The following is a 25,386-nucleotide window of genomic DNA, read 5'->3' as shown; positions in this document are numbered from 1 at the left end:
GGGAAACTTACTTTCTGGATGCGCCTAGTAATATAACCACTTTAAGAAGAGGAGTTCTTGCCGGGTAACATACTGTACTTATTTTCCACTTTCATGTGGATGACAGTAATTTTGCATCTTTAAATCAGTATTATTTGCGAGAGTAAAAACTGCAAAGACAACTAAATGCATAGGAAAATTAAAGAAAATGTTTTCTTCCATTCAGATTATCTACAAGTAACTAAATTCGTAAAGTTTTTTAAATTTCGTACCAAAATAAGAGCTGGGAAGAAGCGGAAGACGTTCTCAATCTCAAATGAAAGACGAATGATTGCAAAGTACGAACAACAACGACATCAATTTTCAGTACTGTTCTCAGCAAAGGAAAAATAACATTTTACTTATCCTGAAAGGACAGGTGCTGGTGGTTAATGCCAGAAAGCCGAAAACATAAGACAATGACAAAATCATTATATATTCGATGCAATAGTTAGAGAATATTTTAAGTCGTAATGTTGTCTCACCTGAACACAACACACAGAAATATCCTGTTTATGGTTTATGTTTACATATAAATGGCATTTGGATTGAATGTTACATACTGTCATTGCTTTTTACAGCATAGTGTCAGAACCCTATTCCATTATCTAGACGACGCCAAGGTGTTCTTATTTGTTAAACTATATAGTTTGGCACACGAATGTGATAAACATTTTGGTCTCACAGTTACGTCATGGATTGTATTAATAGTTTTAATTTGGAGTGCGATTTATGTCACTTACTCGAGAGTTATTGGCGTGAGTTTCAAATAGTATTTATTTATTTAGATATATATATATATATATATATATATATATATATATATATATATATATATATATATATATATATATATATACACACATACATATATACTTACACTGATTATACCAATTTTTACCTGTCTCTTTCTTTCTGTCAGGTGATCTTCAAGCGGATGGCACTACCAGGATTGTACCGAAATCGCCTGACTGAATCTATATGGAATTCTGGTTTCTCAATTAGCTGTATACCACTTTGTATCACAAAACTAATGGGACATATAAACAGGAAGGAAAATGTATTTAATGTTGTTGTTGAAAAACTTTTCTTCGCTGAACAATCTATTCCTGCTCATATTCTATTTAGCTGGGTTGTTATTTGTGGATTTTACGTTCACAGTGCTTGTTTAATTGGAATTAAAAAGGGTTATGAAACAGAATTCCTTACTAAAGCACTCATATTGTTATTGTTGTACACATCTTACTCACTGAAGTAAGTTTAAATTTTATTTCCAATGTTTTGATCTCAAGTGATTGAATATAAATACGTATAATACGTAGGCTTATGTTTCTTATCTGGAATGTTTATGTACCCTCCATGAGGAGATTCCGATACCTGAAGTGTTTCGTGAATGAAGGTGAAACGACTCATAAAATCTTAAGTCATGGCGAGCTTATGTGAAGGCGACAATGAACCTCCTAATTCCTTAAAAGCCATAAGTAAATAATAATAATAATGCATAGAGCTTAGTTAGTAGGCGCATTTTGTCTATTGATCTACAGCTGCACTCGGGCTTGAATTCGGGTCTCTGTATGGTTTTTTCGAGGTTTTCCCCAAATGTAAGCCAAATGTTGGGTAATCTATGACGAATCCTCAGCCTCAACATGTCACATACTATCTCGCTATCATCAATTCCACTGATGCTAAACAACCTAATGGTTGATACAGCATTGTTAAATAACCAATTTAAAGTAGTAACAGTAGTAGCAGTAATAATAGTAATAATAATAATAATAATAATAATAATAATAATAATAATTAGTGTTTAAATGATAATGGAAGGCATTGTTATATGAAAATGTCCTGTGGAAACTCCGTCTCAAGTCTCCCTTGATTGTTTCATTACCTCCTGCTCCCCTATCCTTTTGGGAAAGTAGTCTGAAATTATCATTACTTGTAGCTGAACCAAAGATAGAAATATTTCATCAGTTACAAGTCCAACGTGTGTGTGTGTGTCTATATATGAGGCGTTCAGAAGTCAACATGATTAACTCCTTTTCCAAAGATTTTGAGATATTCAAGGTTAAAGTTAAATACACACAATTGATTCTGTGATATAGTCAAGAAGAATACTGCATTCTGAGGGCTTTTTACTGAACTATGGAGTTCATTACTTTGACCACTGAAAATATGGTCAATTTAGTACATTGCTAACTTAGAAACTCTGAAATAACCAAAAGTGGAGTTAATCATGTTGACTTCTGAACGCCTCATATATATATATATATATATATATATATATATGACATTATTACAAAAACAACCCTTGTCAAAATTTCTATTTTTCAGGAGAAAAATAAAGATAAATAGAACAATACATGTCAGCTGTTTCCGTACAACTGGTGTTTATCCTTGTGGCTATTGCACCTGACAGGGATAATTTTTTGAGTCTATAAACATTTGAAATAATAGAAAATGTGTCCTTAGCTCAATTTCATTAAAAATGACTAGGGCTGTTTTTGTAATAATGTCTTCATATGCAATGTTGTATGTTAGGAAATGTATAGAACATAAGATATGAATTAGAAACTTAGCTCTTATGATTTTACTGAAAAAAAAAATTATAAAATATTAACCTGAATAGAAACAGTTCGGAAAGATCATTAAAAAGATGGAGTAACACCACATGGCACACCATATGCAAGGAAATGTTGGCGATGATTGTTTAAATCGGATTACATTCATATTATTAATATTTATACATAATATATATGTTTCAGATTTATGTGGTTGGGATTTACAGTAGTAATCCTTAGCAGTATTTGTGCTTTAATCATTGAATTTATGAGAATATGCTATAGTCTGAATCGAGGAAAAGTAGTGAAAACTAGCTGTATGAGGATTTTAACGTACATACTATTTGCGATTCACTGTGTCTTATGGTGAGTAATTTAACTAAATTTAATGTATTGTAGTAATTTTACCATTATGATATCCACTTATTTTATAGTTACATAAGCTTATGTGCATCAATGGTAATGACTGTATATTGTAATGTCGAATATATAAATATATAAAATTATTTTAAGATGTATTTGATTTAGGTGAGGAGATTAATATAAATGATAACATTTGTATCTTGCATTCAAAAATTAAAAAATTGAGGTAAAATTTTATTTACCAGTGTATAAAATACTGTGCTCCTTATTCATTGCATGAGATATATCTCATTTCATATAAAATTACTTCCCTTCTTAGATATGGTATATCACTGATCATATAAATAAGGGAATTCGTTCAGACTTTATTTTGTTGTGGAAATGAAAGTAACAGCTCCTAGAATTGAGGAGACACTGGCTAGATGTAATTCGTAGCTATGGTAATGATTATTTTCAATCGTATGTTATGTTGCAATGTTAAAGTTTTTAATAGGTGGTTCAGTTGGCAATGCTGGCTTATAATGGCTGTGGACTCAAATTCGAATCCCGGATATGGCAGAGTCGTATTTGTTGTGAACAAAGCAAGGCTCCTGAGAGTTTTTCTCGAGGTTCTCCCACCCTCATTCTTCATTTCAGTATTCATTATTATCATTTCACCCCTCACTGTAATATTGTGGTCTAAGGTGTCATGTATCGGATTAGCATTATGGAACGAGTGCTTGTTCAAGTCTTTATGTGGCAAGAAATTTTCTCATGACATTTCATCAGTGTAAGGGACTGATGCCTATCGAGCATCATGATGAATTTAAGGATCTGCAATGAGTAGCAAAAATCTGTTTGGGTTTCGTTCACCTCAGCTGACACATGTGAACATGAGGCCACCAATCAACTGGCAGGTCTTTATCCTCCATGGGCTGTCGCGCAATGGATTTGTCATAATTTTAATAGTATTCATTCAAAACGATGTTGTGTGATGTAGTATTGTAACAGGTGTACAAATGACAGCAGTCTGAGGAGGCATATTATGCTTTCAGAGGAAGATAGTGAAACGGTACTGTAGTGGGACTCCATCGGAATCTTAAGACATGCAGTCTGAATTGAGAGATGGCACCACACAGCTACGTTATTAAGATTGTGACAATTCAGACTTAAAAATTCCATTCCAATTATAAAAGTGTTAAGACATATAAACCCACTACATGCTGCCTTTCCTCCATATCAAAGAAAAAAAAAAAGTTACAATAAAGTTCCATTATTACCTTTACAAATTTTTTGCTTTCGATTTGGTTTGAAAAGACAGCTAGGAGCAATATTATGTCAAGTGTACAATTATCGTAATTTATTAGCAATAACATGCATGTATCTAAATTGAAAATTTACTCTTCGATTCCTATTAATATGTCAATTAAGGCTCATAGCTCATTAATTCTATATGCTTTTACCAAGTCTCGAAACTTTATTATATACCACATAACTTGTCGTTGCAGGGGAGGTGTGTTCGTATATACGTTTCCGCAATTCTATTTGTTACCTGCTGTTAATGTCAAGGTTTCTGATGAGAACTTGGTGTCTCACTTGACACTAAATGCTGCATTGTGGAGCTACTTTTGGCTGGAAGTATTTCATGCAGTGAGTAATTAACTTTAGTACTGTAAGTGCAATAAAAATTATTACTGCGAGAACCAAATTATGGGGAGGGGGGGGAAGCAAACTGCAAAATATCCTGTTTCTATTCTTCTTGTTCTATGTGTTCTGCTGAAGTAACATGTATCTGATATCAAGACTATGTTCATTGACAGAGATTCTGTTTTGCTACTTAACAAAGACATTTGTTTCTGAAAAACTAGATCGAAGTATGATGTAGAATTTTCACAATGCATCTTAAGTAACTTACCCACGTGTACGATTTCTTCCACCAGAAACCTGTTTGCTGGAACTGGAATCGATTACAGGATAAATGTCTAAACAGCGAATACATGAGCTGATATTTTTTTAATATTGCCATTCTGAATATGTACATACTATAATTCTTCCAGCTATAGCATTTAAATTTAAAACAAAACAATTGCTTGAATTTTGTATATTTTCTCCCGCTAATTTTCATGCCGTTTATGTGTTTCAGCCTGTCATAAAACTGATACGATATTTTGTATGGCCAGACTATAGTTATGGTCAACGTGACTGGTTGGACTATATTCTATTTCCACCACGTAATGATGTCATTCAGCATCTCAGGCGAATTCGTAGTACAGCTCAACTACAAGAGGCATACTCATTTAAGTTAGTTTTCATAATTGTTTGGCACATTCTTTGAAATGAGAGGAAATACTATACAGGAATAATTTAATGATTTGATCAACACAATCAAGATTAAACTTTATTATTTTAGTCTTAGTCTTATTTGTATATTTATTTAGATGATTTTTAATACCGTATATACGGGAATAATCCGCTCACCTTAATTTTAGGAGAGAAAAAAAAATTACTGTAATTTGTGTTTCAAATAATGCACACACCCCAGTTTTTCTTTGCTAAATTCCAGAAAAAATATGCGTGGAGTATTCGCGTATATATGGTATTCTTTGTGATGATGCTTTTCCATAGTATATAATCTGCCATTATGTATACAAGGCAGATTATTGGATGGCACATGGCATTGGCCAGTAGAGGCTGAGCATGCTGTTGCAGTACTTCATCTTGTGTAAGATGGTGTGTAGAGAGTTCTGCACATTAACATCTGAAATATAATAAATTGTAGGAGTTCATCCTGATGTGTTATTTTTTTATTTTATTCTTATCTTAGTAATAATGTCGTTTGACTTAACTGCAAAGCCTGTATCTAACTTAATTAAATCTACATGTGAAGAACTATGTATCCTACAAGTGAGGAACTAGTGCATCTTACAGGTGGGAAACTGGTGTTTTGTCACCGTTTTCTAGTGTCATTTCTCACATTTATGACAATAGTTCTAGGACTTCACAAAAAATTTAAGTAGCCCAATGCAAAACATCAACCACTACTGCTACACTTTTCGGTTTATTAACTTTTTAACTGAAGACTTGAATAACGACATATTTCTGTCCTGCACAAAGTCCTTGTCTTCTTTGAAAATTTCCGGAACTGTATGCACACATAACTTTAAACCTCAACAGGCAAATTCCAGGCTCTTAGAAGTCAGCAATCACACGGTTTTCTGCAGGTGATAAATTCTTAAAAAATTACAAATTATTTCTCTACTGTATTTTTTCAATTAATAACTTTGTTTTTTTTTTTTTTATTATAACAGAACCATTGTCATCATGTGCATTTGGTTTATGAAGAATGAATTCTGAAATTATTATTTTAGAGAAAAGTGTTCTTACAAGAATATCTCGAATACATAGTTTTGTGCATTTTGTTTATAAACCAGTTCTGTTGGTGATAAAATTATTAAAACTCTTGTACTTATTGCATATACATAATTAAAAACATAGATACAATAACGTAAAAATTCTTTGTGTGTAATATATCTGTTAAAACAAATATAAACTAATACGTGCAAAAATGAAGTTTGATAGATAAAATCTAACACAGGAATTATCATTAACAAAATTATATAATCAACCAACAAATTTAATCACAATTATACTTGCTTCCTACTTATTCCTAACATTAATTGTAGTAGTAAAAATTACAAATATTTCAAAAGGACCACTGCGACAAATAAATTAATGAATAAACCCATACGAATTAGACATCCTCTATTTAAAATTGCCAACACCATCCAATATCAGAACATGATGAAATTTTGGTTCACTATTAGGATTATGTTTAGTAATACAAACCGCTACAGGACTATTTCTAGCAATACATTACTGCCCAAATATTGAAATAGCATTTTCAAGAACTGCTCACATTTGCCGTGACGTAAATTATGGTTGACTATTACGAACTTTACATGCAAATGGAGCATCTATATTCTTCATCTGCATTTATCTACATATTGGACGAGGAATGTACTACTGTTCATATAAATTCTTACACACCTGATCAGTAGGTGTAATTATTTTATTTTTAACAATAGCAACAGCTTTTATAGGTTATGTTCTACCTTGAGGGCAAATATGATTTTGAGGAGCAACTGTAATTACAAATCTTCTATCAGCAATTCCATATTTAGGTATTGATTTAGTACAATGAGTAGGAGGTGGTTTTGCCGTAGATAATGCAACACTAAATCGATTCTTCACATTCCATTTTCTTCTTCCATTTATTGTAATAGCAGCTGTAATAATACATTTACTATTTCTACATCAAACGGGATCAAATAATCCTACAGGTTTAAATAGAAATATTGATCCCCAGTTAATAACCAAATACTGAACACTTTACAGAAAACAGATAAGATTAGTAAACAATTTAATACTGAAAATGTAATCTGAACTTGTCATCAACACCTCACAATGAGTAAGCATCCGTATCTTACCTGAAACATCAGTTTCATATAAAAATAGAATCCGATAGTAGGTGGAAATTGGTGTGTGGAAAATTATGACTTTCTATGAGAAACATTGAAGCCTTTAACATGTTAATAGAAGAGAATTACACTAAATGTGTTTTATAAGTTCACTAAGAAATACCCAGAAGTCATGATTGATGATATGGGAATTACAAGTGAAGTTACTGGTTTTTCTGTTTCATTTTATTTGTACCAATATTCATTGTACTGTACGAAGCATTTAATATGACCCAAATGTGAATGTCATTCAAGTGTTCTGCCACGATTATGTGATATGCAACACTGCTCCTAGCAGTGAAATTGATGTTATGCTGGAACCCATTGAGGCTGTATTTTGTGCACTATATTTCGGCTTGTATATATTATGTAAGCATTGGTCTATACTGAGCTCAGCTTATGCTAATAGAGCACAAATGTAAAGGCCAATAGAAAGCAGCACCTTGTGGAGCAATACATTAGCTATTACGTACTTTTGTTTACATTTGCTTTTTAGTAAGAGTGGCAGGAGCAATTTTTTTTATTTTACTTTATTTTTTTAAAGAGGGAGCAATTTTAAAGATGATGATCAAAAGATATGAATTTTGATGTGGTTGAAACATTTTGCCTTTTGTGTTCACATTGCATACAATTTCAACTTCCATTTTTGGAAAAAAAAAATTTTAACTGGTATACAAAATACGTACACCTCATGTTTCTTGTGATACCCTAGTACAGCCTGTTTTCCTGGTTTTATTTTATAGGTCTGATTTATACCAGAATGGGAAGGAAGTGGACAGTGAACTGAAAAGAAACAGACATTCTGCTGCCTTATTTCAGACTGTTAAATGTGAGATACATTCTGCCTTCATTTTATGAATGTTCCCATAGATTATAATTGAAGCATGTATTTTCAGAACAAATAGTTCGTTATAAATTACATCACAAGCATAGAAGACTATTGACTAACGTGTACTATTTTGAAACACCTCAGTTTTCAGATTCGATATTTGCTAATTTTCGTAAAAAATATGGAAACAAATTCTTTGCGAATTTATAAAGTGTGGAATATGTGTTGTGCAGTGTATGCGTATCTAACTGGAATTATGCAAATTTTGAAGCTTATGCCTCATTTATCATTCTAATGTATCATGAAATTCACTGCTATACATTCCATTACAATCACATAACATTTTTATGGGCACATTATTTTGTACTGCCATAAAATAATATGCTTTAGTTTAGGTACAAGAATGTTCAATTTTCTTACTATTCTAGAAATATATTTGCATAATTTCAGTTCACTAATTTTGAACGTAAATGATGATAAAATTTTACAATTTGCAGGTGTAATGGCGATGAAGAGACGGTTAAGAAAGAAAAGAGCTGCGAAAGAGCAACAAAACTATTCTATTTCCGAAAATCCAGGAACCTCTGAAAATCCGGGAACCTCACAATCTTCTACTGAAGAGTACGAGCCTAGTGAATAAAAATGTGGTCATAAAAGAAAAGTAACTGTATTTCTTTTGTTAAGTTATTTAGTGAGCATATTTATTATTGTGAATGGTAATGTGGCAGAAAGGATAATGTGAAGCTTTGGCAGTAGGCTTGAATACAAAAATAAAAACTGTTTGAAACTTCAAAGGAACATGATCGATCATGGGGTTGAGTGAGTTTAATACCTTGTAAAGCTGGATTGTTCTGGTTAATTATCTGTTCCACGAATACAAATTTTGGCTGCAAAAGGGTATTTGTCGAATACAGGGGGAGAGCCATTAATCCTTTTCATTGAAGGCTTTAAGGAACCAACCTGGACAAATACCCAATGTCCCATCCCTACCTTCCCGTGGTGCAGCTGTTAGTAAGCATAATTTTACAAGCTGAACTAAAGGAAGGACTACTCATCAATTAGCACTGGTCAGCTTGATGAGTTAATGACCGAATTTGGTATAATTTTCCTCTATTCAATACCTAATTCCCTCTTTACCCTTTCCTATCCAATCCTCTGACTGAACTCTTATTTTCTTCAACCCCGATGGTATTAGAGCATTTGAGGTCTAGGGGTTCATTTCACTTTCCCTTTCTGCTTTTCTGTTCCTAGTGCTGACCTGCTATGGGACTAAAATCGTCCTCCAGTGGCTTAAGGAGAGAAAGCTGGTGATCAACAAGATCTCTCAACTAGGTCTAGTAGACCCATCGACCAACAGCAGGTGTGGTCCTCCAGACATTCTGGGGGTTTTGTGTGGATGAAGTAGCCACCAAAACGTTAAAATATGGTGTTAACTTAAATCGGCTACTACTTGCCATTTAACCCTGCATAAAGTTGGAATATATCAGTCCCCTAACTGCTCATTGTGCAACTCAAACCAAGAAATGGATTGGAACACCTCAAAATCTATGCTTCAGTGGCTGACCATGACAATATCTTTGAAAAATACTGGAGTGCAAGAGGTCAAATGACTATTGTCAAACACCTGGCATTAGAAAACAAGAAAAATACAAATTATAGACTTGGTAGAAATTTCTACCTTTACGTGTGGTACCTTTTTATGACAGTTTTGGTATGCATGTTGGCTCTGCAGATATCTTTTTTCATAGGAAATTAAATATGTTATTTTATGAAAAATACAAAGTTTAACATTACACTCATAACTAGAAATAATTTTTTTTTCTTGAAATTTTCGTGGGCAACCATTTTAAAATCATGATGGAAACAGAAAATACGAGTAATTACCATTTAAATTTTAAATGCATATACAGTAGAATCCCTCTTAACTGGCACTAATGGAACCAGGCAAGTTCTGGATACGAATTTTGCTGGATAATTGAATACGTATTTTAACAAATTACTTGTTCATATTTTATGATGCCAACCTGTTGAAACTGCAGCCATATGTAGTTTATTCCTCACTCATTTGATCATAACTAAATAACATAAAACTGTGTGATTTTCTTTATTAAAATACATCACTTAACACAAAATACACTAATTTTCGGTTCGAATATTCACTGAACGATCTTCGTTTTGTTTGAAGCCCTTAGGCGAGGTTTCATGATTCAAGTATATTTTATCATTCAGCAACATTCATTTTATATGTCCATATTCGTATACAATCTAGTTTAAATATTTTAATAGGCTATGCTGTTGTCCTTTTCTTATGCCAGGCATTTGACAATAAAGTCATTTGACCTCTTGCACTCCAATATTTTTCAAAGATATTGTCATGGTCAGCCACTGAAGCACAGATTTTGAGGTGCTCCGGATCCATTTCTTGATTTGAATTGCACAATAGGCAGTTAGGGGACTGATATATTCCAATTCTATTCAGATGCTTGGCCAAACAATAGGCTATGTAATCAACATGTATCTTAACCATAATATTTCCACACGAAGTATTCATATTCTTGTATTGTTACTTGTTCTGAAGATGGCAGTTTATGCCGAAAATGTTTAACACTAAGTGTTGTAATATTTTGCTAATTATAGCATTGTGATTTTGATAAGCAATTTGACGGTCATACTTAGTCAATTATTGTAATCTTTTTCTCACTAAATGTACGTGATCCTAAAGAATGGTTTAAAAAGCTCTCTATAACACAGTCACAATCATAGAAGAATACTTCACTGGTAAATTTAGAAGCCGTACTTGGGAAGTGAAGGGGAAGGAAGAATAACATACATTTGCCCTATGTCTAACTAGCAAATAATCGCATTAAAGGCACACCATGGCATTGAAGGTCACTGACTCCCAGCCTTGGTGAGTTTGCTGTTGAAGAGCTGCAGGCAACATGTGACGTAAATTGGAAACATTGAAGTGTTGTGTATGTATCAGTTCAATTCTTCAGTGCTAGATGGCAACCATATCTTTTCTGACATGTATTGTGTTATGGGAAACTGGTGGATTTACATTGTTGATAGAAAATACAAATTAAGAAATTGTATAATAAGGAATATACTTAATTTCTATTTTTTGTATGTTGCCAGTGGCAAAACCGTGGCATCTCTGCTACACACACAGCATTTCACTAGTTTCTTCCTTAGTTCTTTCTCCAGAGGTCCGCAGATGTTCCTTCTTCTATTAAAAGCTTCCTTTGCCACTGCTATATATTTGTAATAATAGACAAAACTGGAAAGAACACACAGAATGAATGAAGAAATATATCCTGAGCAAATAATGGAAACCAAAAGGAAGACTAGATAGAGGCAGACCTAAGAAGCAATGGGCTGAAGTCTGAACAGGTCTAATGACTTACCCCGTGGATGATGATGATGAAAATTGGGAGTAGAAGTATCGCAAGACACTGTAACGAAGTTTACACATTTCACATCACTTTTTAGTTTAACAGCCAACAAAGCATAAATATTAGTTAGTAATGATTGATTCACACTTTGTTCATGCCCAAGAAGCTTCTACTCTGCAAATTTCTTTTGCACACCTGTTGTACAATTTGAGTTGTGAAAAACTGATTGTGACATACAGTATCAATCAATCAATCTTAATGTATCCAGCTGTTTGCTGACAACATCAAGTCCACTGTAGTCTATTCAGTTTTTGTTTTTCATGAGAAATGAGGGGTATTTTGATCAGTGTTCATTATAGATGCCTGTTGCTAGTAGCCAGAGTTGGGGTGTAGTGACATACAATATGATAGACATACATGACTTCATAAACAGCCAATTCATATTCGACCTTTGATGTCTTCACTTTACTTCAGTAGTTTGCCACACATCCTGACTGTGATTTAGCATGTAATTACACTGGAATATGTTAGGAAATTTTCAGTAAATACTAATGCCATGCTATTTTATAAATTATGTCAACTTATTGATTAAGCAGGTGATATATATATATATATATATAGCTCGCGCAAAAACCGATTACCGAAAACCAATGATGGCGTTGCTGTCTGTTTTGACGTGTGTATGTAGGCACGCCGAGGGGAGAGGGTGTGTGCCGATGTAAGTACTGTCTCTTCCAAGAAGATGAACAAATGAGGACATCGCTGTGGAAATAAAGAACTTAGCAAGAGAAAAATTCGAAGCTAATTAAACGCGCAACACATGTTTACGAATGAAATAATACCGCGTGATACAAGACAAGTATTCACATGCAATGGAAGAAACTAAAGTCATAATGTAACTATCACAATGCAAGACTGATTCTATCGATGTCATTTCTCTTCCGACTGTACTCTTGAATATCATTCAAATTATCTTGTGACCTTTCCTCTCGCCCGCTCTTCCTTATCGCAGTGTTTGATTCACATTCCTTCCGTCGGTAATCCGTGGTTGCGAGACATATATATATATATATATATATATATATATATACAGGGTGTATCAAAAATACGTGTACAAACTTCAGGCATGGGTTCCTTACATCAAAAGAAGGAAAAAAGTTCATATGAACATATGTCCCATAATCCTTTGTTTCCCCGTTAGGAACTGTTCAACACATTGGTACACTCATAATGTGCCAACACACAAAACTCATAACCAATGCTCGAAATGTCCTCCTCTTGCTTCTAGACATGCATGCACTCGTCGAATAATGGACTGTCGCACCCTTTCAAATACTCCGGGATGATGTCGAATGGTTTTGCAAGCTTCCATGACACGTCGATGAAGAGTTTCTTGATCCGGGATGTCTGCTCCATAAACCAATTGTTTAAGGTGCCCCCAAAGATAAAAATCCAAAGGATTGAGGTCGGGAGAACGTGCTGGCCATTGAACTGGTCCTCCTCTGCCTATCCATCTGTCATGGTAGACACCAGTCAGTGTATCTCGAACAAGGCGACTAAAATGTGCTGGAGCCCCATCATGCATGAACCACATGTTTTGTCTTATGTTCAGAGGCACATCTTCGTGCAGTAATTCTGGAAGAGTGTTTTGGATAAAGTCCCTGTAGATAGCACCTGTAAGACGTGCTGGTAGAACGTATGGACCTACCAGACAGTCACCGACAATTCCAGCCCACACATTAATCCTAAATTGTTGCTGATGTCTAGCCTGAAATACAGCACGAGGATTACGATCTGCCCATACGTGTTCATTGTGGAAATTGGTAATTCCATCTCTCCCAAACGTTGCCTCATCTGTAAACAAAACTGATGAGACAAACAATGGATTGGCTATTTGTGCTAGAAACCATCGGCAAAAGTTCTCCCGTGGTGGATAATCGGCAGGCGAAAGGCCCTGCACACGCTGCATATGATACGGATACAAGAGCTGCTCGTGAAGTACCCTCCATGCTGTACTGTGTGATGTACCAGTTGCCACAGCCAATTGTCTTGTACTGATACCTGGATCGTCGTCGGCACAATGTGAAATGTCTTCTTCGAGGTTCGGCGTACGAACAATTCTTGGTCTTCCTTGATCACCAGTCTGTGGTGCAACGGTTCCTGTCTCAGCAACGCGACAATACACAGCAACAAAGGTTTGATGATTCGGTTGTCTTCGGTCTGGAAACGCCATCTGATACAGCCGTACAGCCTCGCGTCCATTACCATTCGCGCGACCATACATATAAATGATGTCAGCCTGCTCACGAAATGAATATCGTCCTGCCATGGTTGAACGAAACACGTTAACTCACTCCACGTTCACAATTGCAACGTTGAAGACAGACTAATGACAAATGACACATGTAAACAAGTCTCCATGGCAACACTTCGCCATCTGCAGTCCATTTCTGATATGAGTCACAGCCTTCTATGAATGAGTGCATAAAGAAATTAAGTTTTGAGGTTGGACCTCGAAGGCCATTGAACACAAACTTTTAGTAATAAATGAATAACGGAGAAACAAAGGATTATGGGACATATGTTCATATGAACTTTTTTCCTTCTTTTGGTGTAAGGTACCCATGCCTGAAGTTTGTACACGTATTTTTGATACACCCTGTATATTGCGGGTAGAACAAAGGCAGCCATCAATGAAGTATATACAGAATAATTGTAAAGACAAGCTAAATTGATCAGGCTAGAAATTAATATAGGTAAAACAAAAGTTTCGGTTCAGATGAATAGACAAACCAAAGAAACTCTTCAATTCAGTGATACAATTATTGTAAAAGTAGTTAATCTCGATGGTGTTTGGGTAAATGGAGATAAGTAATAAAAATGAGTTTTGAATTAAATGAAAATTAAACATCGAATCCTCATTGCAAACAATTTTCTACACAAATAAAACTCTACAGTTCGAAAACAAGATCTTCAGAAGAATTTCTGGACCAAAATTAGATGGGGATAGATGGAGAAACAGATAATTATAATGAAGAAATTTATAATATATATAAAGAAATGAAAGTTGCAACATTTATTAAGATTCAAAGGTTGCAATGGGCCAGTCATGTGATTAGAATGGACAAGAACCGTATATCAAAGAAGGCATTTCAGCAAACATTGTATGCTGAAACGAGAATAGGAAAACCGAAAGCCAGATGGGAAGACATAGTGAGAGAGGATGCTGGATGCCTACTAAAAGTCAGGGCATGGAAAACCAAGGTAAGGACAGAGATTTCTGGAGGCGAAGCATCAAGGAGGTCAAGGCTAATTTGGGCTGTAGCACCATAGAGGAAGAAGAAGAAGAAGAAGAAGAAGAATTCTTGTGTTTCCTTACTTGGGTATAATGTTATCAAAAACCTATCACCACTCACTGTGAGTGCATACATAACAAAAAAAAGAGAGAGAGAGAGAGATATTGGAAGTGATCATTCATAAATTCAAATATTTTCAACTCTTATTTTATTGATCTTGTATTGTTCTAGTAGAAAGGAAAATAAAACAAACTAAAATGACCTGAGGGGAAAAGAGCTTTGGGGAGACCAAGACGTAGATGGGAGGATAATATTAAAATACAGATTTGAGGGAGGTGGGATATGATAAGGACTGGATTAATCTTGCTCAAGATAGGGACTGATGGCGGGCTTATGTGAAGGCGGCAATGAACCTGCGGGTTCCTTAAAAGTCATGTGTAAGTCTAAAATGAACATTTAAAGGTAGGAGAGTCATAAACTATCTTTTGACGTGGGAAATTCTTCGCGAGGGAGGAGAAAATATTGATCTCAATAGAAAATATGTGGGAATAGTGGAAAAATGTTCAAAAGAGATGTTATACATATTGTTTATATTGATTTTTCGTATAATTTTGCGTTTCCATATCAATAAATTTGAAGGAAATGAATGCATGAACAACAAATATTCACGAGAATAATCAAGAAGAATAAATAGCATAATATTACACAATAGTACCTTCGAACAATGATTTTTTTCTATATGTTATAAAAAATAAACCACTCTAAAAATTAAACAGTGGACATTATTGCAAAAGGTAATGTAACATTATTATTATCCAAACTCTCCTTTATGTGGATGATCAAATCATAATCACATCAACCGAAGATGATCTGGAAAGAGCAACATACCAGTTAAGTTTAATTGCTAAAGAATATGGTATAGTCATCTCCACTTCTACAACAAAAGCTATGGAAATGTGTGGCAAAAATATTCAGAGTAAAAAAATTGAAACAAATGGCAAAATAATAGAAAAGGTGTCAAAATTTACATATTTACAAAAACCTAATCCCAAATGAAGACAGAGATTTTTATGTCCAATTAAAAAATATACTACAAAACAAATGGGATTAAACAACATTTTGGAAAACAGATGTTACCTGAAACAAAATTACAAGTCCAAAATATTGCCTCCAAAGCATTACTGTGTTATGGAAGTGAAGTCTAGATATTTAATAAAAGAGAAACTAAGAAACTGAAGCAGCACAAATGAAATTTTTATATGTTGTTGTTGTTGTCGTCTAGGGCCTTGCATTTGGCAATGAAGCCATTAGCAGTCGTGCTTTCCAATACTTTTGAACTGAAATTTTTATATCATTATTAGGAATTTCTAGACTGAAACATAAAACAAAAAGACATTAAAGTAAATAACATAGTATTAGACAAAAAGCTTCATCAACAGAATTGGAAAACAGATGTCCAAACAGTGGACAGAAAATCAATTGTACATCTGGGATACAGGTATCAACCATCACATTATTGGGATCAAGGCCAACCAACAAGGTGGAAGGATCAACATCTCCACATTACTTGAACACACGGAACAGGTCAGATGACTTAAACTGAAGAAAAATAACAATAATAATATTATTTTCAGAATAATAATAATAATAATAATAATAATAATAATAATAATAATAATAATATTATTATTAGTTGTAGTATCATCACCACCACAACCACAACATGAGATAGGAAGAGAAAGAAAATACGCCATAAAACTTAGATCAGTGACTTTCTTACTGTGATACCCCAGATCACATATAGATTGCTCATTCCTATGTTAAAATCGGTTGCACTTTGAAGAGAACAACTGCCAGAATCGCCACCCGTCTGCCGTAAATGAACATAATATGGCAGTACAGTCGCTAATGCAATTCAAATGGGAATTATGACGTGACTCCTTATGTAACAACTAGATGGCAGCATAGTAAACCTGACAAAAGTTGCTACCATCAAAACCTGTAATGCCGAGCAATCTGGGTATATATGATCTAGGGTGATACCAAGAAACATAAGAAACTTGTCTTAATACCTGGTGGAAATGGAGCTAAAGGACATCTGCACGAACATCAGTTTAAAACTTGACAATTACACTAATTTATTTACATCAAATGACACATTACATGATGGTCTTACAATCGGTGCCACAACAATCAACACTGATTCATCAGCATAACTACAAAGTCAGCACATAAAATAAAAATAATATATTTCTAGATGTTATGAAATATGAAAATAAATATAATATGCAAGTTCATGTTATCTACAATAATAATTAAACAAAATCTGTATAAAAAGTCTTCTTATTCTATTCAACATAATGGGTAAAATATGAAAGTTCTACTCACAAAAAAAAAAAGCCTAAAAAAAGAATCGCAGAGAAAATTCCCCTGAAATGAGAATGCAATCTTGTCACTGTTTATTCTCTTTCTTTCATGTTCACACTTGCGCTCAATGATGGGCTTCCTAAAGACCACTAATAGCTAACATGTATTTTTTTTTTCAAGTATGTCCTTACCTACCAAGTAACAAATTACAGTCATAACATTTCACACGTAAATATAAATGCTCTTTTGTTTGGAAGAACATAAAAAAGATATTACTTGCTACTTTTTTCATAAATGAAGTTACTATTACTTTTAATACTGAATGTACCCCTAAATGAATTGATGAAGTGCTTTATTTATACAAGAAACGAAAGTGTGTATACATAATAATAGAATTTAAAATTATAGAAAATGAAACGAAATTCTCGTAAACAAAGACAGAGATTATTATCGAATGAGCACACTACTCTTCCGATAAAAACATTAGCAATACATGTTAGAATTAATTTTGAGTTTTAATAGCTGAAGTATAAGATATACAGACTACAATAATTAATAAAATTACTTCATTAGATGTTTAAGGAACTATGTAGTTTTGGGTAAGTATTAAAAATAAACTTAGGAACTAACTGATCTGTATTTTGTTAATGAGAGCCTCATTTATACTGTATGTATTCATATGCTCATTCACTTTAGATACCAAACTCCTTCGATGTAGGATTAATTAAAAACAGGATGGAATGGTAAAAACAAATACAGCACATGTGTGTTGTAGGTGAGCATTTTTTTATCGTCGGCCTGGGTGGTGCACTCGGTAGAGTGCTGGTCTTCTGTGCCCGAGGTTGCGGGTTCGATCCTGGCCTAGGTCGATGGCATTTAAGTGTGCTTAAAGGCGATAAGCAGGCTCATGTCAGTAGATTTACTGACATGTAAAAGAACTTTTGCTGTGGGACAAAATTCCAGCCCACCGGCGACACTGATGTAATTTCGACAGTTGTGAGCATCGTTAAATAAAACATCATCTTTTTTTATCATTACTGCTTCTGCAAATGGTCTTTATATGTGTACAGTTACAATAAAACAAAAATACATTAATGACTGCACTGCTATTTAGATTTATAGATTTGTAGCTATTATAATAATTGAAAGAATTTCAACAAATAGATTAATTGAATTTTAAATATAAACACATAATCAAATGATCGAATGCAAATAATGGTCTCTTAAACTAATTTACAGCAAATTATTAGTGGAGAATTTAGTTAAAAAATAACATCTTATGGATTAGCGAGAAAGAATACTAAAATATCATAATTTAGCAAGAAAAACTAAAATATTCAAAATGTTTGTAGCAGAACAAACATTACTATTTCTGCCACCCAAAATTTTATTTTGGATATAATAATTAAATTATATTAAAATATCGTTCTATTATTTTTAATTTCAGTATATGCTATGTTTCCGGATTTTGTAATTGATGTTTGCTAGCCCTATATGAAAACTCTAAACCAAGGGGGCCAAGATATTTCTCAGCTTTTATCTGTCCAGCAGGTGTGGCCTATTGGTAGCCATACTAGTGTCACCATGGCTTGAAGTTAAAGGTTGATCAAACATCATCTGGAAAATTTGACCTAAAAGACAGATTTATATATCTAGTAAGAAAGCAGTTAGTTCTCTTAGATTTTTCAAGCATGAATCAGACTTACTATACTGTATATGCCTTTATCTAACGACTGGTGAAATTTAAATAAAATCGATATTTAATAATATTTCAAATATTAAGAACACTGTTACTTCATATATATGACGTAAACATCCGACAAATGATTAAACAACGCGACGAAAAATAAATGAAACCATTCTTTATTTGCACTTCTATGGATTTATTATTAAAAGAGAGTCCGATTTTCATAATAGTATTAATATTATTACATTCTTTTAATCTTAAAATATATGTACAAGTAAATCAAACACACTTTCATCAATTCATTACTGGTAATCCTTAATATATACAATTTGTAATGGTAATGCCAAATACTCAACAGTAAGCACTTAGTAAAGTAAGATGTAATTAATTATAATATCTACTGATCGTCTAGAATGATTTAGCTTTACTTTGTACATCATAGAACATCATCTCATTAATCATTAAATCCTGCAGTGTACAATATATTAATCGTTATAAATTTCACATACCAATCAATGTATTGAGATTCCAGTGAGCCACATATCTCACAACCACATTGTTTCTATTACTTTTTTTGTTTGCAACCTATCGGTAGGGAAGGAATAACTGGATGGAAAGTAATAAACCAAACAATACGTATTAAGTCACTGCTTCATATGAAACGAAATTACGTATAAATTCAAATCTATTGCATGTGGCTATTTTTTTTCATGAACATTTATGTGTGTTCCCTTCGAGTATATAAAAATAAATTCTTCGATTTAAAGAAACAGTCTGAAAATAACAACAAAAGAAATCGTATCTCTTTCTTCTGACATCAAACTGGTTCAGGAATTAGAAAAAAAGAAACTAACAAAACTCGAAAATACAATACACAATAATAAAAAATCTACAGTACCGGTACTTACGCAATCTTATCATGTCTTGACACGAAAAAACTTAATTTCAGGATGACGTATAGACTTGCAAATATGTACTGCTCATATATATATATATATAAAGCAATATAACCCTTATCATAACATTCACTTTTGAGTAAGACGAAGTTACAGATGAGAAGATATGTTCATTATAGAGGGCTTTCATTTCAAAACTTCCCAGTCTAAATAACTATTTATTTCAATAAATTTAATTTAAACAAAAAGCACATCAATTTAGATATTGAGGAGGAAGAAGTTTAAAACAAGTGTTAATTGCATTTTAGGTTTCACCCCTTCACACTTCCCCTTTGAAATTTCAAATGAGATCCCTATATTGTAATTTAAATTTTAAAGAGTATTCAATTGTTCATAAATCTCATTCTTTTGTTCTCACATATTTTGTTTTCTATTGTTGCGTAGCAACCTGAATTGTTATTGTTGATTAGAACTGAAGAGAATACAACTATAAAGGCTATTGTTGATTATAGATTATTTCAGGTAGTAACACAAACTAATATTAAGGAACATTATGGTTGTTTACTATAAACTTATTCTTTAAAAATTGAGAACAGGATAGAGGATAATAAACGCCAAAGTTTGGATTTACGTTATTTATGTAAGATTTTGATACTATGACAATGCTATGTAGAGCAGTTCTGAAACAGACTGTATTACTCTCTAGGCAACAACGAAGTACATTTTGAACATTTAATTTAGTAAATTTAATTAACTAGATTTAGGATATTACCCAAAATAAACTGTGTTTTCATTCTACGACCAACTGACAATAACAATCCAGGTTGCCAGGCGATGATAGAAAATAAAATATGTGAGAACAAATAAATGAGATGTATAAACATTTGAATATTCTTTCAAAGGTAAGTATAGGATTGGTGTATAAGTTTGTAGTGTAAATAAATACTTGGTTGCTATGGAAACATGGACAGCAGATGAATAGTACAGAAAAACGCTATGAACTTATGCACAAATCCAATATTATAATACAGGGGTGCCACTTTAGACTGCAAATTAAGTGTAGGGGAGTGAGGGGGTGAAAAACCTAAAATACAATCAACACTGGTTTTAGACTTCCCCCTCAATATTTAAATTGACGTGTTTTTTGTTTAAATTAAATTTAAGTGAAATAAATAGTTATTTAGACTGGGAAGTTTTGAAATGAATGCCAGATATTAATGAACAAATTGGAAATTGATATTTTACTTTCTTTTAATTAAAAGCTATTCAACATATATTTTTCTTTCTAACACTTAGCACTCCACTAGTGGTTTTTTATGTGTATCTTAATATTAACATTTAAAGATTTTTAATAAGGAACCATTTACACTGGGTGTGGCACTCTTGCACTCTACATGTTGAACGCATCTAATAAAAGTGTCTTCTTATACAGTCATTTTCATGCAGATTATTTAAGATACCAAAATTTGTCATTAGAAAACGGAGCAGAGGGAAGGAATGACAAGAAGAGGAAGAACAGGAAGAGAAGAAAAAGAATTGCTCTCAGAAAATTATGTTCTAATTCTTCAAGAATAGAGGAAAGTTTCTTTGTCTGTGAATAATAAGCAGCTCTATACAAGAGAATTATTTAGACTAAGTTTTTAGTTTTTTTTTTTTTTTAATTTTTAATTTAATATTTATTTTTATTTTTGACATCAGTCTCAAGCACAGTACTGAAAACTTTATGGTCTGATGTTAAAAAAATAAAATAAAGCATAGGGAAGGCATTTGCTACAAACATGATAGCAACAGAAAATAATGTCAACTAAACACTAACTTTACGTTGTTAGTCCTTCTAAAGCCATTTAGTTATTATTTTCAGTCTTTCTAGCAAAAGAATTTGTAGCATACTAATCACTGGGGAAGGAAGGGGGATGAATGGAAGTTATATCTTTAGTGGAAACTTTTTTTAAAATTAAGTTAATACTTTACTGCAAGAAACCCAAAACAGCAATGTTCATCGCATAGAAAAAAGTATGATTCAGTCTGGTCACTCAGTTTCATTTCAATTCATGGTAGGCTTGAAGAAATGGTCTAGAGAAAGGTTGCCACCCAGAGGCTGTAAAATCTGCAACACATGAATATTTACACAAAATCAGAAAAGAAAGCATAAAACAAAAAAACATACTTATCTTAAGCACAAAACAGAATAGAAATGAACGACCAAACAAAAGTAATGACCTCACTATTTTAGATTTTACAAAGTGGTACAAAAAACATTGATTATTACAAGACTGTGCTAGTAATTTTGAGACTGGCAATTTGATAACTGGGATTATAATTTTCTAAACTGAAGTATAGCTTTTATACATAATAGGAGAGAACAACCTTTTTAATATTCATCTTACGCATCTATTCTTATGAGGGTATTTGTCACATCATAACATTTTTAACAATGATTATAACAAAATAAAAAAATATGCCTAAGTAATAAAAATATATAACCAAAAAGTGTTATATAAATAACTCGTAAAGTTCGTAGAACAATGTGAGAGATTATTATGATTAGGCTACATCTAAAATTAAAATAATTATATATTTATTCTGTTGATGAAAATCAGAAAAACTGTTTCGTAAAATATGTAATCAACATATATAAAAATAATAAACGAGAAGTAAACTCACTTTCCCCTTTAAATATATCAACAATTTATGTACATGATTCAATGTTATACCCATACACACTAGTTTATACGTATCTTTGTAATGAATATATTAATTTTTACTTCATGTCGCTAATGCAGATTATCCTGCATCAAGCATAGTGGTGTAAGGCATCATACCTAGACTAGCGTTATGGAATGAGAGGTTGTCTGAATTCTCACGAGGGAAGAGATTTTCTCACGAAATTTCGGCCAGTGTTTAGCACCAGTGAATTTGGGAAGCTATGCTGAGTAGCAAAATATGATTTAAAAAATCAGCTATAACGGCTGGGAGGATCATCTTGCTAACTACACATTACCTCCATACTGGTTGGATTATAGTTCATCTCTGCTCAGGTATGTGGATGTGAGGCCAGCAGTCAATTTTGGCCCTTTATAGTCTGTGGCACCATAGATTACCTTGCATTAGCCTACACCACTAATGTAGGCCTACATTAGTTCACGTTCTGAATTTCTGAAGATGAATTTATTGTACATTAGAAGGTAATACTCCATACTTATACTCCGTATAACTATTTAGAAGATTTACAAAATTTTAGCAACACTGAAGTTAACTATGACAAATCTTTACCAACATAATATTTAAATGTATTAATGACAGAACAAGCAATATGTCAGCAGAACAGGTGTGAATATTGAATGCATTAAAATGGATGTTACAGCATTTAAATCCTGATCAGTTGCGTATCACATATATATTTCAATTCTGAAGCGAAAGGATTAAGAATCAAGGTACCGATAGTGGTCAATTCCATAAGTACCGAAAAATAATGTTTGAAGAGCTTGGATTTATATCATATGTCTCTTTTTTTCCTAAATCAACTTCAGAAAGATTAGTTTTCTTGAAAACAGGGAAGGAGGAAAAAAAAAAGGATTATTAATTTATAAAATGCAACAAAAATACATAAAAATGATTATTAGTACTGCATTATATTGTGATGTGTTTGTGTTAAAAATTCTAATGAAACATTTTTCCTGTACTTGTATAGTAACTTACTTGTACTTCAGTTAAAACTGGATAGGGAATGGGAGAATGGTGATAACTGTATACATTACAAAAAATTCTTAATCACAGCTACTGTAAATAGTTACGTCATGTAGTATTTTTATTATGAATTAAAGCCACAGCATACCGTGAATTTGGAAATAAATTGTATCAGTTTTAGAGATGAATTTACTATAATATATTTTATATTTTTTAAATAAGTAGATTTTGAGATTGATATCATCATCTAAGGGATATCAAGTCTTTGAAAGTGTCTTACATTCCGACACAGTTTTTCGGAAATATATTTCAATGGAAAATAGTACAAAATATTATGATACACTGTTACAGAGAATGAAAAAAAATTAGTTTCCACTTTTTTGCAAAACATTCAAGTGTTGCATAAAATTAAAATGGTTCCATACTAAAAGATCTCCTAAGTGCTTCTCTTAAAATGTTTAACATTACCATTATATATTTAACAAAATTTAATTTGTAAATGAAAGTATTTTAATGAAATTTGAAGTTCTCTCTCAAAATGGTTTTAAACAAATTATCCTTAACTGCTATATTACAGTTTATTAAAACCACTTAGCTGCAATAATTTAAGATCTAACAACAATTTAAACTGAAGATGTGCCACACTGTACAAACACCCATTGTGATACTGATAGCTGAGATTTAATTCAGAACACTTTAAAAATTTCTCAATTATCCTCATGTAAATTAAGTTAATTTTAAAAGTTTAAATACAGTAAACTAACTTCTATATCCTCTCCTATGAAGCTATATGGGTTTTCTTACAAAACCTGGAAATAAACAACCTTTAATCACACGTTCATGCATACATAACTATTGTACAATTGTTAGCATTGTGGTATTTTAATGAAACTGCACAAGTCAACAGAAACAATGCATATAAGATTCATGTAGGAAACTGTTCTGTCCATAAATTTAAAGCTAACATGGATATTCATACTACAGAAGCGACCAAGATTTAAAACAAGACATTACCCTCATTCCCTACATATATTTACAAACCCCTATAAGGACAGATTCATCTCTCAAAGATTTCATTCGAGAAAGTACTCTTCTTTCCTTAAATAAGGATGCAGATCACAAAATGTCACCTTGCTTGTTCTTTAAAGTAACATCATCCTAAATAACGAAACGTGCATATGCTATCTGTTGCAAGGTGACAGTGTTTGCTTGATAAAATATATAAACAAAATTAATCTAAATATGAAAACAAATTGTCTTCCTATATATAATTCAAATACTCCAGTTGCCACTTTCATAAGTCTTGAATCCATCTCTATAATAATTTATTATAAGACTGGTTTGTAAATGTATTCATCATAGAGAAGAATTAATTTTAAATTCTTCAGATCAGTCACAGTTGATGACAGGTGTTGTGACAAAATATATGGAAGAAAGGAGAAAACAGACATATTTTCGTCAAAAAATTTATATTACTGCTGCACTGCCACTTTTTCTGAATTATGTCGTTAACTAGAAGATAAAATGTCACCTATGCAATCACTTATGATCTGTAAATCAGAAACATATTGCAGCATGTTATCACATTTGATTGCATTGGTTTATTATGTCATGTTACATATTGCTAGAGAGAGACTAATCTATACCAGCATTCTAAAAGGTACCGGTAAAGCATGATTACAGAAATGGATTGCATGTCAAATTCAATGCATTACAATGCAATCCCTTTAGGATGATGTTTGAAAGAAGCGTTTGATGAATTTTACAGTAGTAACTTACAGGTCCATGGATTGCTGT

The 25,386-nt window shown here is 32.8% G+C and overlaps 2 protein-coding genes across 8 annotated transcripts in view; one reads left to right on the top strand and one right to left on the bottom strand.

Moving 5' to 3' along the window:
• Positions 1 to 396: 396 nt before the first annotated feature.
• On the top strand, positions 397 to 9,159 carry LOC138694771 (uncharacterized). 2 transcript variants are annotated; one of them, XM_069818811.1, is made up of 7 exons: positions 399 to 776; positions 941 to 1,272; positions 2,781 to 2,942; positions 4,427 to 4,568; positions 5,062 to 5,219; positions 8,179 to 8,264; positions 8,762 to 9,159. In XM_069818811.1, the coding sequence occupies exons 1-7, from the start codon at positions 555 to 557 to the stop codon at positions 8,902 to 8,904; spliced, it is 1,245 nt and encodes a 414-aa protein (XP_069674912.1). In that variant the 5' UTR covers positions 399 to 554; the 3' UTR covers positions 8,905 to 9,159. The 2 variants fall into 2 exon arrangements, with proteins under 2 accessions (XP_069674913.1, XP_069674912.1); XM_069818812.1 differs by lacking the exon at positions 2,781 to 2,942 and having other exon boundaries at positions 397 to 776.
• Positions 9,160 to 17,065: 7,906 nt separating this feature from the next.
• Positions 17,066 to 25,386, bottom strand: part of LOC138694770 (uncharacterized) — a 114,237-nt gene continuing 105,916 nt past the window's right edge. For all 6 annotated transcript variants that reach the window (XM_069818805.1, XM_069818804.1, XM_069818807.1 and 3 more), the window contains one exon: positions 17,066 to 22,009. Coding sequence is in view for 1 of the 6 variants with exons in the window: in XM_069818808.1 (XP_069674909.1) it covers positions 21,942 to 22,009 (68 nt within the window). In the remaining 5 variants the exon portion in view is untranslated. The remainder of the gene's footprint in view (positions 22,010 to 25,386) is intronic.

The sequence above is a fragment of the Periplaneta americana genome, chromosome 2 (genome assembly GCF_040183065.1).
Source record: "Periplaneta americana isolate PAMFEO1 chromosome 2, P.americana_PAMFEO1_priV1, whole genome shotgun sequence".
NCBI classification, from domain to species: Eukaryota; Metazoa; Arthropoda; class Insecta; order Blattodea; family Blattidae; genus Periplaneta; species Periplaneta americana.
The sequence above is the reverse complement of the archived record's forward strand: the minus strand, read 5'-3'. Positions and strand labels throughout refer to the sequence as shown.